The 17,542-nt window shown below is 42.5% G+C and overlaps 1 protein-coding gene across 2 annotated transcripts in view; it reads right to left on the bottom strand.

The window, feature by feature from the left end:
• The window catches only part of EGFR (epidermal growth factor receptor), a 145,426-nt gene extending 128,264 nt beyond the window's left edge, over nucleotides 1-17,162 (bottom strand). For both annotated transcript variants that reach the window (XM_065753000.1, XM_065753001.1), the window contains exon 1: nucleotides 17,041-17,162. In XM_065753000.1, the coding sequence (XP_065609072.1) occupies nucleotides 17,041-17,146 (106 nt within the window). In that variant the 5' untranslated portion in view covers nucleotides 17,147-17,162. The remainder of the gene's footprint in view (nucleotides 1-17,040) is intronic.
• Between the last annotated feature and the right edge of the window lie 380 nt (nucleotides 17,163-17,542).

The following is a 17,542-nucleotide window of genomic DNA, read 5'->3' as shown; positions in this document are numbered from 1 at the left end:
TAACCTCACATACTGGAATAACTTCACTGCCTTTTATTTTGAATTTCAGAAGTTCGCTAGTTTTGAGTTTAAAAGTCAAGACTGAATGCAAAAGCTCTATTTAACTCCAGCACCCCAATGTCAGCAATCCCCCAGTGCAGCATCCCAGCTTTCATTAATCAACCAAAGGTTCACTGCCTCTCTGGGCTTCACTGCAGTGAATGCAGATGAGAATTTATTGGTGACCTGATGCATTTTATTTCTTTTCTCTCTAAACCTTCACTGGGAATTCAAGTTTCATGTACAACCCATCTGTGCTTCCAAAGCCCACAAACAGCAGAATGTTGATTCTTATAAAGGCACAGTGTCCCTCAGTGTCTCTGTGAGCAGACTACCAAACACACTCCCCATGTGGCTAAACAACTACAGAGAGTAAGCTCAGTTCCTGTGACACCAGGAACTCCTTCCAGATAAACAATCATCAGACTTCTAAGCTCTTCTGTCTCTTGGCCTTTGAAAGCATTCTTAATATACATATAAAACAACTTTTTAAATCCTGCTGTTGCTGGAAAGCATTCCTTGCATAACATGGAGTTTATCATCAGAAAGCGATTAATTAGAAATCAGGTATAGGCTGCATTTTTTAATAGGTACAAGTACATTTTTGAGATAATTTACTGCTTGCCTAAGTGCTGTTGTAGTGCATTCAAAGCATTAACAAGAAAACATGTCTTTTAAACGTTCTACTCTTGACTACAAAGCTACTTTTATTTTTGTTATATTTCAGGCTAATAATGATATGTATCAGGTGTCTGAACACCTTCACAAAAAACTATTCACTTAATACAGTTCTGGAAAACACACAGATAATCTTGCATGCACAACAGCCCTCTGGCATATTAGTATGAGGCCTAAATAATGTTACTGAAGGACTTCTGGGGGACCTTTGCTCCATCTTGCTCACTTGTCCTTATCCTTTGGGTAGCTGCACAAACGCACCCTGTGCAAAGCGTTCAATCTCAGAATACAGCTGCTGTCATTGCCTTTAACTTAGTGAACTCTAAAATGCTTTTGGCATTTGCTCAAACGTAATGAGGCTGTAGGATGGTTATCAAGTGTAAATGTGCTCTACTGCCCTAATGTACACGTGGCAATAAAAAATGCTTGTCAAGGGAGAGTATCTGTGAAGATCAAAATGCAAATTAGAGAAGGAGTATCAGCACACGTTGTATCACACTAAAGATGTGAAAAGTAGAGCAACAGAAAGCATCCAGAAGTGATCTTTCAGTATTCACGCCTACCTGGCTCAGTCTAGGATGGATGCCTTCCAGCCCAACACAGTTCACAGAAAACTTGGAGCTTCTCCTTATTGGTATATCCAAATATTCACAGGCATTTCAACTATGTCTTGATTTCATCAGGACTTGGACTCAGTTCTCAACAACCAGCTGCAGCAGAGGCAGACTTCTGCAATGCTCTCTCCCAGGTTATTTAACTAATGACTTTTAGGGGAGAAAAAGAAGGCAAGCCCCAGTGGCGTTGTCCTAATGCTTGGTCTTAAATGGACCATCAGGAGCACACTGGGAAAACAAGAACAATCTCACAAGACAGAAACCAATAGGGAAGCTGCTCCCTCTAGCCCCTTGCAGCATTTATCTCACAACTAACAACAGCACACAGGTGGAGTTACACATTAATGGAGGAGACTGAAATTTGGGCTGCAAAGAACAGAACTCACATTTACAAATATATTAATTAGTACCTACGCATAAATGGTTTCTTTTTCAGTGTATATTAATTTCAAAACACTTTCAAAGAATAAAGATGCAGACCAGCAATTACTGCAAAAGAACAGGGAAAGGCACCTATTACAAAGCATACATAAGTAGCATTTTTCTATTTCAAAAATCACAAAACTGCATGTGCTTTTGTTTTTTAAAATCTGATAAAAGCACAGTCTTGAGAGAAAAAAACTCTACAAGAGAAAAACAATCAATCTTCTTTAAAACACAGTGCAACTGAGCATAATAAATTAATCACAACTCCAGTATGCTTTTCTAAATGCATAAATCTATTAGTACACGCACTCAGCTCTAAGAGATGCTAAGGTTTAAGAATACAGTGAAATACAGTAAGATCATTAGCACAGAAAAGTCTTCCTATACCACAGCTGAGTAACAGGGAAACTCCTACATAGGATGCTGACCTCGCTATACTAAGTTATCAGTGATAAAGAAGTCTCACTGAGTCCCGAATAGTTTAAAGTCTTTACTAGGTCTTTTGTTTCTCCTACCTGCACTGCACTATATTATACAGAAACATTTAGGAACTGTCATCTTAAATCTCGAAGTTTTAGTAGACTGCAAAACTTTGTTATACACCTTGACAGCATTTCCTTGCTTTCAGAAAGAGGCAAAGGACACCCAACGTGAAATCTTGCCCAAAATTCACATCCATAAATCAAAATTTCCAGCAGCTTCTGATACTTCCTTTTGTTTGTAACTTTAATTTCAATGATCCTCAGGGGCTCATTTTCAAGAAATGTCAAGTATCAGCCCCCATCACAACTTAGTGTCACAACTTAATGTCCTTCCTTCAGCTTCTAAAAATTATTGCTCCCTTAAGCAATCTTTCTGCCCCCTGTAAAACAAGGCTCCTAAACCTGTACAGGCTCAATGACTGCATACAACTTCACTGATTTCAAATGGATTGTGCATGCACATTAAATGATGCATTTGCCAAAGTAGCTTGCTAAATCACAGCTACTGCTAACTATTTCTGTGAAGACCTTTTTTCAACTTCAGAACCAACTCATGCTCTCCTATGACCACAGCATTCAGTAAGTGTTAACCTCTTACTTTTGCTTTAATTACGTGCAGTTTAAAAGTCTGTCTAATGTACTCTGTACAGACAGGGGCTGCTTAAGTACTGGGTGGTATAGCAGTTGCTGTGGTGACACTACTTCTTCCTAACTATGAACTATGAGTGCCAGAGGCCTGCATAAACTAAGAATGACTCATTAACATATTGTTTCATGGCTACAGTAAATGATTTGTTTTCTTTTTTATATAGACGTGTGTAATACATGCATACACATATAATTATTTGCAAGAATTTCCCTTTAGATATTTCAAGTCCAACACATCTAGTATGTGAGTGAAATGCCATTCGACTCAACCAAGTTAATTCCAGCAAATTTTGAGATACCTCCTTTTTCCTGCAGTAGCAGAACTACCATGTTAACTGGCAGAAGTCCATGCTGAAGCCACATCACTGTACACAACCCAAGGAATTCATCCGTTTCAATCCCATCCAACAGAACATCTAGGAATAATTTTTTAGGAAAAGAAAGTTGAATGACAATTACCAGATTATTAGACTTAAGCACAGCCAGCCAAAAGCGTTTTAATGTTGACACCGCAATACCTTGTGATGTGATTATAATTTATAATCTCACTTTCTGTTTCAGAAGAATTACTTTTTTGGCATAGCCTTCATAATACATAGTCTGGTATTCTATATCAGCTTTCCCTTTTAAATAGATGAGAAGGATTTTCTTAGGCAAATAAAGTAATAACAAAACCTGATCCTGCAATCCTGGCAGGCAAAATATCCATAGACTTCAAAGGAATATTACACCTAAGGTTTGCTGGATTAAGCATCAGTTGAAAAGACATGTCCCTACCACAGTGTTATTCTAACTGAGAAGCAAGAGTTTCAGATTTTCTTATTTTTCCTCCAGCTCTCCATAGTTTTACCTTTTCCAATCAACTCCACTGCATATAACTGCAGTGCTTTTCTTCCAGCTTCCACATTCCTGAGTAAGAAACTCTTAAAGGCCATCTTTGAACACCACTGTTCTACCCATTTCCAAATGCATGAGGAAGGTGGAGATGGAGCAAGCAACTTCTTCATAGTTCATGTGCCAGTCAGTGTCATTATTAGAATTTTCTTTATCTGGGGTAAGACATTTGTGAAACTGCACGGGTTGGGACTGGATAACATATTTTTGGGATACATTTCTGCCTACTGCCATCCCCTAAAGAAAAAAAGCAAATGGACAAACAATAGCACTAAGAGAACAGGCCCTGGGTGTATTCATCAGTAGGCACATTTCTTTCTCTCTTCCCTAGAGTATAAAAATTGAGCTCAAAAAAAAAAAAAAAATCAGGTAATTTTTCATCCCATGCTGCAAATGGAAGGCTTCCAGGCAGCTCCTCTTTGTGCTTTGCATTACCAATACCACTGCATTAGATACACTGAGTATCACCAATGCCATGGCATACTGATCAGCTAACCTAATGACAGAAAATTTTGCTGCTCTCATCACCATATTGAGGATAGTCCAACTGCAACATTGCTTAATGCACTGTTAAATACCCTGTGCTATTTATCTTGCAAGAGAACTTCCTTCTCTTCCTGCTCCAGATTACAGTCCACTTATCATCAGCCACAGCCTGATACAAAGTAATTGCACCAATCACATGGAAGCAATGAAAGATGGGAAGAAAATGGAGCAAGAAAAATAAGTTAGCAGCTATGGGGAAACAAAAACAAAAGGATCACATTGACACAGCATGTAAGTGTAGACAAAGTTTAAGTGTTTCTGCATTTTTTTCATAATGGCATATTACAGGCTGAGAAAGTAATCATGCCCTTTCAATGTTCACATTCTATGTATCATGATAAAATTACACAGAAACAACTCAATAGAGTTAGAAAAAAGAATTCTGAATCTTATAGTCAAGGGTCTACAGCTTCAGACAAAAAAGCTACCCCAGCCCTACCCAGATGAAAGAATTCTGGGCATTTACAGCAACTATGGATGTGATTGATTAATTTTAACCTGACAGGACTTTTTTTTTCTTTTTTTTTCTTACGTGAATGATTATACCTTCAAAACAAAAGTATTATTTTATAATTACAAAAACATAATTGATAGTAGCAATTTATTCAGGGGCTGACAAAGTTCACTGGCAATCTAACAATGGATGGAATTATTGCTGACAATTTTACAAAAGCTTTTATCAACGTTTATGGGCCATTAAGTCCAACAGTGACATTAACACTACGATATCATCACTCTTAATAGTACAGCACTGCCCCCATGGAACAATCCATTTTCTAATCTTGCCTATTATAACTAGTCTGTTTATTCAGAAGTGTTATGTTTGCTGCTTTTTAAATGATCCTAGTCTTTGAAACAGTATTTGAGTTTAGCTTATAGTCAGGATCCAGTTGGTTTATTAAAGCAGGAGAAAACAGTCCAAGTCCTCTTTCAAGTGTCAATGACTAATCCAGATTTTCCCCTTCATGAGATAAGCAGTGAGTAAAAAATACAGGCATGAGCTGAGCATACAAGCACACATATTCATGATATGTGGAGGCAGATATGTGGAGGCAGCTCTGGGAAATAGATAACACACTGATTCTCTGCATAACCCCAAAGAATTCTCCTCATACATTAGCTAGGCATTGGCATCTTTGATGCGATACGCTATTATGAGTTAATGTGGTCCACAATAACTAATGACCAGACAAAAGAAACAGAGAAGGTGTTAATTAGCTATTTTTGTCTTAATCCACTGAAAACCACACATTCACTGATGCAAAACAAACTGCTGCTGTTCAAACCAAAAAGACCCTCCATTTGGGAAAAAATTCTTTTTTTCTGCTTGAAAAATCTCGTGTCAGGGAGAATTACCTGCACATACTGATGAGAGAATCTCACACACTGACAAACAAAAACTTCAGAAAAGGTCCTGCTGTTTAGTTAATCTGCCATAGACAACTATGATAAAATGATGCTGCCAATGGCATCTGCCTCATTAAGGAGGGAAACAGAAAATAAGAAAAGCCCTGAAATAATAACAATTAAAATAAATCATTAGCATGAGCACCTTGAAGAGCTTAATAGGGAAACAGACTGCCAGTATCAACACTTAATTACTTTTCGAAGATCAGATGGAAATGAGAAAGCATATAAATGAAAACCCATTCCAAACTCAAGACAAAGGAAAAATATTAAACTAGTCTAGTAATTGGATGCATATCTCAACATGGACGTTCTATGAAATGATGAAGTCTTACCAAGATCATTGAAGATGCCGAAGTTTTGACTTCAATCTCCTGCTGCGGGTAACCTCATTGCAAGTGATCAAATTAGGATTCACAGAAGGGAAGGATCATATTTGCTTTGTCAAACTACTGTAACTTAACTGTTTATCCCTTGTTCTGCGTAGTGGAGACCAGAAGCCAAGCACATGGCACAAACACAAGCAGTATGTTCCTTTTCCTTGATCTGTGGGAAAGGACTTGCTGCTGCTTCCACTCTAGAGGACTGAACTCCTCTTAACTCTGGGGAAAAGGTAATGGGAGAAACATCTGCCTGGAGAATTACAGCCATGGCAAGCACCAAGCTGATGCAGCCCTGCACCTCCCACAGCCTGCTGCAGTAAGACACTGGCTCAATATTAACGCTTCCTTCCAACAGCTCCGCAAGTGAAACTTCAAACAACAGCCCACATTCTCTACTCACTAAGTACAAGTAAATAATGACTAGTAAGAGACATTTTCATTAGAAAGCCAAACACTAGCTCTTCCACTTGTAACAATGATCAATGAGCTGTCAGCTATTGTGCCTCAATCGGAAGTTTCAACCAGGACTTGAAGACATGCTCCTTACCCTCTTTTTCTGTGGAAGAAAGGGAGAGATTCCTGTCCTCATATCCCCAGCAGATGATCTCTGTACCTCTGGATTTCATGCATTAGAAACAAGCTTGTCAAATATTAGTCATTCCAGCTTCTACCACAGCCATCTCTTCATAATGATTAAAGGAAACAAAGGATTTTTTTTTTTTCCTAGCTTCCAAAGTCATAGTTTGTGCAAAGTTCAATGCCAAGGCATTCAGGTAAGAGAACCAGTAGATGATGATTTTGTCAGGAAGTCCTCACATCCTACCTATCCACTACACCTCCAAAGAGCACCATTAGCCAGAGCTCATGGTAAATATTCTTCAATTTCCCAGCATTATTTTGTACATGGTATAGCCACGTATAAAAGAGTAACTAAGTGACAATATTCAGTTTTTAAATACTACTTTCACGACACCAAATCCACCTGGGATTTTTCAATAGCGTTATAAAGCTACTTAAAATTAATGCAAACAACAAAGCAGCACAATTAGGAAATAAAAGGCAAATAAACCCTTTTCTTCCCTGTTTTCTACACCAAATTAACAATGCTCTTGCTACAGACCCAAACCCAACAGCAAAGGTTTGAGATGACCCATGAAGCACATCCCCTCAGAAACATGAGGGATAGCACACAATCCACATGCACACCTAAGAAAAGCTGTTTTCTGCATTTCTGATTATAAGTTCATAAGTTCATAAGTTCATAAGGTTGGAAAGGACCTATAAGATCATCTAGTCCAACCATCCTCCTATCACTATCTCTACCCAACTACTAAATTAAGTCCTTAAGCACCTCATCTAAACGCTTCTTGAACAGCGCTAGGGATGGTGCCTCAACCACCTCCCTAGGCAGGCCATTCCAGTGCCTGACCACTCTTTCAGAAAAGAAATGCTTCCTGAGGTCTAATCTAAATCTTCCCTGGCGCAACTTGTGGCCATTCCCTCTCGTCCTGTCATTACTTATCAGGGAGAAGAGGCCTACCCCCTCCTCACCACAACCCCCCTTCAGGAAGTGGTAGAGTGCAATAAGGTCTCCTCTGAGCCTCCTCTTCTCCAGACTAAACAATCCCAGCTCCCTCAGCCGCTCCTCATAAGACTTGTGCTCCAGGCCCCTCACCAGTTTTGTTGCCCTTCTCTGAACACGCTCCAGGGCCTCAGTGTCCTTCTTGTAGTGAGGGGCCCAAAACTGAACACAGTACTCGATGTGGGGCCGCACCAGAGCTGAGTACAGGGGGATGATCACCTCCCTGCTCCTGCTGGCTACACTATTTCTAATACAGGCCAGGATGCTGTTGGCCTTCTTAGCCACCTGTGCACACTGCCGGCTCATGTTGAGCCGAGCATCAACCAACACCCCCAGGTCCTTTTCCTCTCTACATTCTTCAAGCCATTCTGCCCCAAGCCTATAGCATTGCATGGGGTTATTGTGGCCAAAGTGCAGGACCCGGCACTTGGTCTTATTGAACCTCATCCCATTTTGCTCAGCCCAGCTGTTCAGCCTATCCAAATCCCTCTGAAGGGCCTCCCTACCCTCAGGCAGTTTGACACATCCTCCCAGCTTTGTGTCATCTGCAAACTTACTGAGGGTACACTCAATTCCCTCATCTAGGTCATCAATAAAGATATTAAACAAGATGGGCCCCAAAACTGACCCTTGGGGGACACCACTCGTTACAGGACGCCAGCTGGACTTAACTCCATTAACCACTACCCTCTGGGCACGGCCCTCCAGCCAGTTCTCCACCCAGAGAAGAGTGAACCTGTCCACACCACGGGCTGCCAGTTTCCTTAGGAGAATACTGTGGGAGACCGTGTCAAAGGCCTTGCTGAAGTCCAAGTAGACTACATCAACAGCCTTTCCCTCATCTACCTGTCTGGTCACCCAGTCATAGAAGGAGATGAGGTTGGACAAGCACGACCTGCCCCTGGTGAACCCGTGCTGGCTGGGTCTGATCCCTTTATTGCCATGCACGTGTCGTGTGATCTCCCTCAATATCATCTGTTCCATAACTTTCCCTGATACCGAGGTCAGGCTGACAGGCCTGTAGTTCCCCGGGTCTTCCTTACGGCCTTTCTTGAAGATGGGAGTCACATCGGCAAGCCTCCAATCTTGTGGGACCTCTCCAGATAACCAGGAATGCTGATAGATGGCAGAAAGTGTTATACCTCATCCACTGCAGTTTATGGTCCAGAAACATACAAAGGAAACTGAAGACTGCAGTAAATTGCAAATGATTGTGAAGTGCCAACTTGAGAATGCCCCGGTGCAACTTAAAAACTACGGTGAACTTGGCAAGAAGAATCAATTTCCCATTAAGTATCTGCTTGCGAAAAATGCAAGTGTTGAAGATGCAGCACGAAGCCACCTGCACAAAACTAACGTATGTATCTCATTTTAATGTAAGCTTTGGTTAAGTGGCTTGTGATTAAATGCCATCTAGCATTCCAAGTGTAACCCAACTTAACCGTATCTATTGAAAGCCACACAACAAACAGCATGAAGTATGCAGCATGCCATCATAATTGCATAAGTTGTCTCATTTACTAGAATGTATTTACTTATTCAAATGACTTGAACAATGTGATTTAATCTGAATCATGGGAACTAGTCATTGATTTATGCAAGTGGCCTCTTGCTTCTTTGCTAAAAGAAGCATTCAAATAACTGACCCAACAGAGAGAATGGGCTTCCTCCTTGAACCCTGTCTCCCTCATGAGTCTTACCTCCCAAGTTAACTTCAGTGAGCACGGTTGTTCTACAGATGCATTTTGAACTTACAAATTTCAGTAACTAAAAGAATTAATTCCATGCATTGGTATTTCCAAGATCAGGGAATTTCTTAGCAATATGGAGCAATAGCATGCAGCCCTAATAACCGTTTGCAGAATGTAAATACATAGTTCTGAAAATGAATTGTTTACTATCTTAGATTCAAATCAAATTCATCTTTCAGAAGCATGCATAAGTCTCTCTGATCTTAATGGGTGGGGAGGGGTTTGAATGTTTGAATACAAATCCCCAGTGAGAGGCAGCTGTAGTGCTTTGAATTTTTTCTTCAGTTAGGCATCACGAATACAAAACTGCCATTAAAACTGTTCCGCAGCTAGGTAGAAAATGATTCCAGAAACAATTCAGACTTCATAAAGTAATACCCACATGCAGCCCACCTTGATGTGCAGCCACCACCTCATACAGCTGTTATTACAGCAGCTGCTGGGCTTCCCCAGGGTGGTGAAGCAAGAGGCCTGTCACAAGGAGAAAACAAGAAGCCAAGCCAGACACATACCACTGAGGTCACCACGTGGACCACCACACACACTATGGCCAGCATCCTGCGTGGATGTAGAGATGCTGGGGAGGACAGACAGAATGGCCTTCAGGAGCAGGAGGTAATAATGCCCTGTGCTAGATATCATTTCCAAGCTTGCCAATCAGCCCTCTAATAAGAAGCCAGTTGCCTCAAACTACAGGCCATGTCTGACATTGGCTAGTGCATAAAAGGAGAAGCCAAGAGGCAACTTTGCCAGTGGCCAGCTGTGTTACCTCAGGCAGCCATTCAAAGTCTCTGCGGCCCTGATCCCATGGCTCCCAGTTGGCAAAATAATACTTTTCCTACCAGGAGAAGCGCAAGCTCACTGTGCCCCAGCGCCAAGAATAGACAATTTCTAGGGTTCCCCTGGTTATCTTCATATTTACAGCCAAATTTGGTAACAGGAAATTTGCCACTGTTTGAATTACGGAATGCAAAAAAAAAAACCAACCATCTGTTCCCAAAAATGCTTATTTTCTTAAAAAAAAAAAAAAATTAAAAAAATTTTAAAAAAAAGCCAGAGCTAAAGCACTACTATCCTGTCATTGAAGTGTCTGTTTTGTATCCACTCCTCCTTCCTTGCATACTTCCCTGGAAAACATCTCACCTAACATCACCTTGCTCTGGACTCCAGCAGCCTGGAAAGAGATATTCCAGCAGAACTGTCTTTGCATGTACTGTGTTATTTGTATGGTGGACAGCTTGGGATGGAGAGGGCTGGCAGAGCTACAGTTTTCACAGGTGCCAGGGGGCATGGCATTATGGAATCCCCAGAGTGGCTACCTGCAGCAGAGGACCTTTAACCAGCATGGCAGCACCACCAGCCCCTGGGGTACAGCCACAGCTTGGCAGCCCTTGCTCTCCTGCCGAAAGACCCAGTCCATGCTGGGACTGGTGTACCAGGCATACGAGCCCTGGCCAAAGGACAGCATGGTTCAGTGTATGCACCATGGATACCCATACCAGCACAGGTGATGGGCACCAAGATCTTTATTATTATTCCTCAATGAAAATGGAAAAGCCATATCAAACATTCATCTCTCTGATTTACCTTCAGATAGATTGGAGCATCGCTTCTCACCTTTGCACAAATTACAATTTATCCCACCTTAGTTTTTCCTCAAGCAAAGAATGGAATTGAAATTCATTAATCTGAGCCAAATGCAGAAAACATGAGTTGGTCCAGAAACTGAGTGGGAGGGAGGTGTAGGAGAATTAAGCGGTGTTCTGGTATTTTCAGAACAAACTTGTAGTTTTTCACTTCAAATAGCATTGGATTTTTCTTTTTACCCAACTTAAAAAATAAAATAAAATTGTTCCAGGTGAAACAAATCTTCCAGATTAACTTAAAACTGCATTTTTTTAGATAGTTGGCACTGTTTTTATTTCCTTTTTCTTTTTTCCTTTTCTTTTCCTTTTTTCTTCTTCACTTCACAAGAACCACCCTAATATTTATGTCACTTTGACTGGGAGCCATTATTTTTGTTTGTTTTCCTCCTTCAACCTCTGAAACAAACAGAATCCACCCATGATTTGATGCTCTCTAACAGAAAGACATGCATGTGAACACGTAGATGTTTACTTTCACGTACACATGTGCGGGGTGGAGAAAGCACACTGGAAGGCAGAGGAACCTTGCACTGATTCGTCAGCAGGCAAAACACACTTTGCATTAAAACTTCAAAATGAAAATTCACACAACCATTACAGGCTACATAAATACAACATGGTAGCAAGCATATTGCTTAGCCTAGTGGTCAGTCTACGAGGCCCTGCCTTTTCAGAAAGTTTGGTCATCACAAAGTTCAATTGAACAGGAAAACTAACAAGAATTTTTCACGTTCTTTCCCACTGAACAACCCTTAATAACATTACTAATTAAGCACAGAGAGCACAAGACCCACACATACATAAATATTCTCCCTCTGGGACAAACTACTAAGGCATGTCATAGCTTTTTTAGTAAATAACAATCTTGCTTCAGCGGGAATAGACATTTGTTTTAGTACAACTTCTCTGAACAACAAATAAATCTCTTTTTCCACATTTCCTTTATAAACGACTTCTGCTGCCCATATTCATGCCAAATCTCCTGTAACTATTTCTGAAGAAAAAAAAAAGTATATTATTACTCAATACAATTAGGTCAGCAGAATTCAGCCCTAAATAAAGGAGTATTATAGTCCAGTTTGATGTAGTGGGAAGCCAGAAGTAACACAGTGAGAATCAAAACAGGAAGGAACAGCACTAGATCTCATATTGTGCTGACTAACATAGTATTCCTAGATGCACAAAAAAAGTCAAATTCTTACACACAGAAGGGGCAGCATGCACTGTACCAAGCTGAACAACAGCTGTCCAAATCCACAGGTAACATCAAGTGGCAGGTTCACATCCTGAGCACCATAACCTCCCCATACAACAAAATTATCCTAGAATCTTACCATACCATGGAATGGCTTGGGATCAAATGATTGTTTCCATTCCCTCTGCCATGGACAGGAACCTCTCCCACTACATCATACTGTTCAGGGCACCATCCAACCTAGCCATAGTAAGTCACCCACAGCTTCTCTGGGTAACTTGTTCCTGACCCCCAGCATCCTCACAGAGAAGAATTTATTTCACATATCTAACCTAAATCACCCATTTTTTACTTAAAACCATGACCCCTTGTCCTATCACTACACTCCCTGACAAAGAGTCCTTCCCCAGCTTTCCTGTAGGCCCTGTTAGATACTGGAAGGCCACTGCAAGGTCTCCCTGGAGCCTTTTCTTCTCCAGACCAAACAAGCCCAACTCCCTGAGCCTGTCTCCACAAAAAGGGTGCTCCAGCCCTCAGATCATCCTAATGGTCTCCTCTGGACCTAAGTGCTTTTTACCACATTTACACAAAGATGCTACTGTCTACCTGAACCTTCATGCGGCCCTCCAGAACTGGAAGGTACTAGCAAGCAGCAGGGGCAGAAGGACCTCTGATGAGTCACCAGACATGAATGTCATCCCTTCCCTCTCATCCAGAGCTGGAGTGTCAGCATGCACCAGTCCAATTGGGAGAGTGCATCCCCAAGGCAAGGGCTGTCCTGCTTGAAACCCATCACGCCTTCCCCCCAGGCATCACACAGCCTGGGCAAAGCAGTGGTCCCACTCAGACATAGCTGCAACCCAAGTGCTGGGTGAAGCACTTCATAGGACTCAGAGAGGCAAAATGTACACTCACTTCTCAAGATATGATTACAGGAAAGCATGTTGCTCAAGCTGACCTTGGGATGACAGCAAGACAGTTGATGATCCTTAGTACAGCAATAATCACTGCTTGAGCATTTATCAGAGGCCACACACCTTCCATGGCTTCTGCATGGCAAATCTGATAAAGGAAAAGCTGGAATGTGCCTCTTATGAGGAGCAAATGAAAGCCCTGCTCCCTTTCCAATCACTTTCTGCTTCTGTTAAAACTAGCACAATCCTTACTAGATTGAATGTAATTCTGTGCCAGTTGAGCCCCAGCCAACGTGATCACTTTTCCCCGGTAGATGTTTGAGGAGAACAGCATAGCAGGGTGGTATTTGAAGAATGATAAAAGATGCCTAGTGCAATTAATACTTTTCCAAAATAACAATTGCACTAGCTAGCAAGTCAGTTTATGAGAATAAGGCCTTCTACAGCTTGTCTGTCAGCTGGGTCATCGCAACAAGCTCTCCTCTCACGTAGACCAGTCAGAGGATGCTTTTATGAGTACAGCTGACTCAGGCTTCCCAGAGTAAAGCCCTACAAGGCAAAGCACTTCTTGACACCACAACCACACATGCATTGTACGTATGGATTTTACTACATTTGGGGAAGATAGCCATCCTCCCTAAGATGACATAAACCTTTCAGTAGGCTTGTATCTGAAAAGTTGCTATAGTTAATGTAGTTTGTACTACAGGAAGATAAGGATGCCTCCAGAAGGAACTGGTTTGGCCAGACAGCTATCTTGCTGCTAATGCTCGCATATCCTAGTGATTTCAGTGATATATGGATACCCAAATGCAAAAGTCAACCCTGAGGAACATAATGGCATTGTGTGACACTCCCTGAAAGTCTCTATAAATTAACAAATGAATTACAATGGACTACTCTGATTATAGTCTCCAGGGCATCGATCTTCTTTTCTCATTTATCTGCAGATCTCTTCATAAACTCCTGATGCAAGAAATAATACATTTGCATTTACTGCTGTCACTTTCTGTTCACCATATACATACACATGCACTCTGCTGAGACACCAAACTCTTTCACAGCATTTTGCACACATTCACTGCTTTTGCAAGTTATCTGAATTAAGGGGATGACTGCTGTCACTTTGCCTTCCCTTCCTTGCTTATCAGCAATTGCCCTTAACAATGCTTTGAGTTTTGTTCTTAATCTTTCACACATTGAAGCAAGCAAGCAAGAACAGGTTTATACAAGAGACTTATTTAATTGCCTTATTTCACTAAATTGGACTGTACCTGAAATTTCTACTTCTAACTACAATCATCTGTGGGGTTTCACAAATTTGTTTTAGTTTCCAAAGGGAAAAATAAAAAAAATAAAAAATTCATCCTAAAGTAGCTTAATTTCACAGCTAGTTTCACAGAAAGTGACACGAAACACAAGGTACATGAGAGCACTGCAGAGACCTTCTGAAGTCAGCATGCTGCCAGTAGATTAGAGCGCACAATCCCCATTCCCATCCCACAAGAGCTGTAACTACAGATCAAAACTAGCAATACAGAGACAAAAAATTTGAACAAAAAAAAACAAAAGTGTTTTGCCTAAATGCAGTGCTACCGCTGAGCACTGAGACACAAAATGGACATCAGTCAAATGCATGTTGCAGGAAGTGGCATTCCTGCTGTCACAAGTATTTGTCTCAGGTGCCACCTAACAGGCCATCCAGCAACTACCACTGGAAATCCAGATTACTTCCTCTGTTGTCAAATTGGGTCAACATTAGAGAAGGTGGATAGAGAGAGGGAGGAAATGATTTCTGTAAGCATTTTCAGTTTCCAACAATGCTGTTTTGTGTTAGATTATGCTCAGCTATTGGGTTTAGTTTTGTTTGTTTTTCATTTTCATGACTACAGTCACACAAATAAACATGCTTTGTCTCATCTATATTTGAAAAGATCATTCTAAACTTCTGGTAAAAGAGACACTTGTATTGTAATTTCCATTAAACCATTACATTGCCCATTATAGGTCAATTCTGACCTTCTAACAAAGAGATTTGCCTAGGTACTTTTTGGGGAAAAGTACTAACTGAGTTGAAATATTAAGAAGTATAAATGCATACACCATTTGGACTTGTAGAAGCAACATAATTTTGTCATAAAACATGAATTCCAATGTTTATGGCAGCACATTTGCTTTCAGAACTGCTCTAAATTCAGATGCCATGGGGGCCCAAGGAAACAGGCCTTCAACAGACATCAATAGGCTACCTATTGGACCCTTCACTTAAATCAGCATTTCATGATCTTCTGATTCCCAATTGCCGCTTTATTCTGTACCCACCTTATTTCCTCACTCATCCTCAAACGATGAGGAAAACAAACAAAGCCTAAACAATTGATTCACACTTCTTGAATTGTTCTGCCTTCCCCACTTCCATCCTTGGCCCTCCTCACAAGAACTGTTACTCACTAACAGAATGCTGAAAATAATCTCTGTTGGGTTTATCACATAGCTGCTGATTATTTAATAATCCTCAAATAAATGGCACCCTCATAATTTTATGAGACACAGAATTAAGCACTCTAAAGAAGGCAACAACACATTATCCTCACATTTTACATATTCTACAGGGTACTTGCACCTGGGAGAGAAGGTCTTCATTTCAAAGAACTTAACACAAATGCAGTTGATGGAGTCAGCTCTGCTCCCCGTCACTTTCAAAGGGTGAGGGGAATAAAAGAAAAGAAAAAGATCAGAAACTTGGGAAAGAAAAGCTGCCTATGTTACATCAGCAACAGGTATGAACTTGATTTCTGGAACAAGAGAGCCTCTTCGCTGCTTTGAGGTTGTGCAACTAGTTCCTCAGAACGGGGAGCTGCTGCTCCCTTTCAGGACGGTTTTATCATCCTCAGTGGATGGTAAAAAAAGACGGGCTCAGCTGTTTAGAAGAGCTGGTGCGTGGCTGAAAACACTACTAATTCTCTTTTCCTACTTCTTTTCCGAAGAAAGAAAGAAACAACAACAACAACAAATCTGCATTTTTTTTCCCCTCGCTGGCAGATCTCCAAGATAAAGAGAACTGCAGTCTGCCTGGAACAGTGCTTGGGGCCTGCTCACAGAAAAGATCGCCACACACGGAGAAAAAGCAACGGAACTCCCCCTTCGCAAACGTTTCCTCACCCCTTAAACCAGTTTTTCAAAAACAAAGCCCCAGAAGCCAAGCCGACAGCCTCGCGGGCCGCCCCGCGCTGTTCCCACGCACGGCAGCCGGGCACTCTCTTGAGCGGTGACAGCGACGGCACCGCGCCGGGCAGGGAGAGCACGGAGACCTCCCGGCTTTGTTAACCGGAGAACCAGAACCCGCGCGAAGTTTCTCGTCTTCCCCTACGCACCCTTCCCAGGTGCGTGCACAAGTATATACACACATTCATCTTTTTGGAGAGGAATGAGGTGCCCGGCCCGGCCCCAACACGCTCGGTGCCACGACTCCGGGTTGGTGGCCACCGCGGGGTGAACCCAGGCGGTGAGGGCGCTCGGGGCACCGCGGAAAAAGCACGGAGCGGAGTGGAGGCAAAAAAAAAAAAAAAAAAAGCCTCGAGAGAGGAGAAGCACAAGCAATGAGATGTGTGAAGGTTTTCCCTTTTATTTACTCCACCCACACAAAAGAAAATGAGCTTAGAATCAGGAAGTCAGAGCTGCGCGGTCGCTGTTATAGGTTTATTTCTCCCTCTTTCTCCTTTTTTTTTTCCCCCTCTCCTAAGGGACGAAGCCGGGACTTTCCCTCCGCCGCACCCCAAGGGGCACACCCGATATTGCAGTGGCAGACCCGCACCACCCACGCCACCCCCATTACCTTTTTTCTCCTCCACGGCGGAGCAGAGTGCGACGCGCACCAGTAGCAGCACCAGGACAGCAGCCCCACGGGGCCCGACGGCGGGCAGGGGGCTGCAACAGCCCATGGTGTGCGACGGGAGCACGGAGCTCCCCGGAGAACTGCTCCACACCCTGCGCTGCTCTGCGCTCCGCCCCGCTCAGCTCAGCTTGCGGCTGCCGCTCTGCCTCCGCGCAACATGCTACAGGACGGTCGTCGAGGATTGCGCGCACACGTGCCTGCCCCACTGCGGGTGGGCTGCTGCCTTCTTCCTCCTCTTCCTCCTCCTTCTCCTCTTCTTTCCTCCTCCTCCCTGCGCTCCTTCCGTCGTAGGGGTTAGCGGAGCGGCTGGGGCCGGGCGCGGGACTACTCTGCCCTGCCGCGCTCTCCGCCCGGCCGCGGAGCGCAGGGGCTCCCTCTGGGGACGCTGAGGCGGAGGAGGAGGAGGAGGAATGGGGCGGGAGCAAGGAGCAGGGGGAGGAGG

The sequence above is a fragment of the Cyrtonyx montezumae genome, unplaced genomic scaffold (assembly GCF_038088225.1).
Source record: "Cyrtonyx montezumae isolate F1298 unplaced genomic scaffold, pur_monq_1.0 scaffold_8, whole genome shotgun sequence".
NCBI lineage: Eukaryota > Metazoa > Chordata > Aves > Galliformes > Odontophoridae > Cyrtonyx > Cyrtonyx montezumae.
Note: the sequence above shows the minus strand (reverse complement) of the source record. Positions and strands in the feature narration are given on the sequence as shown.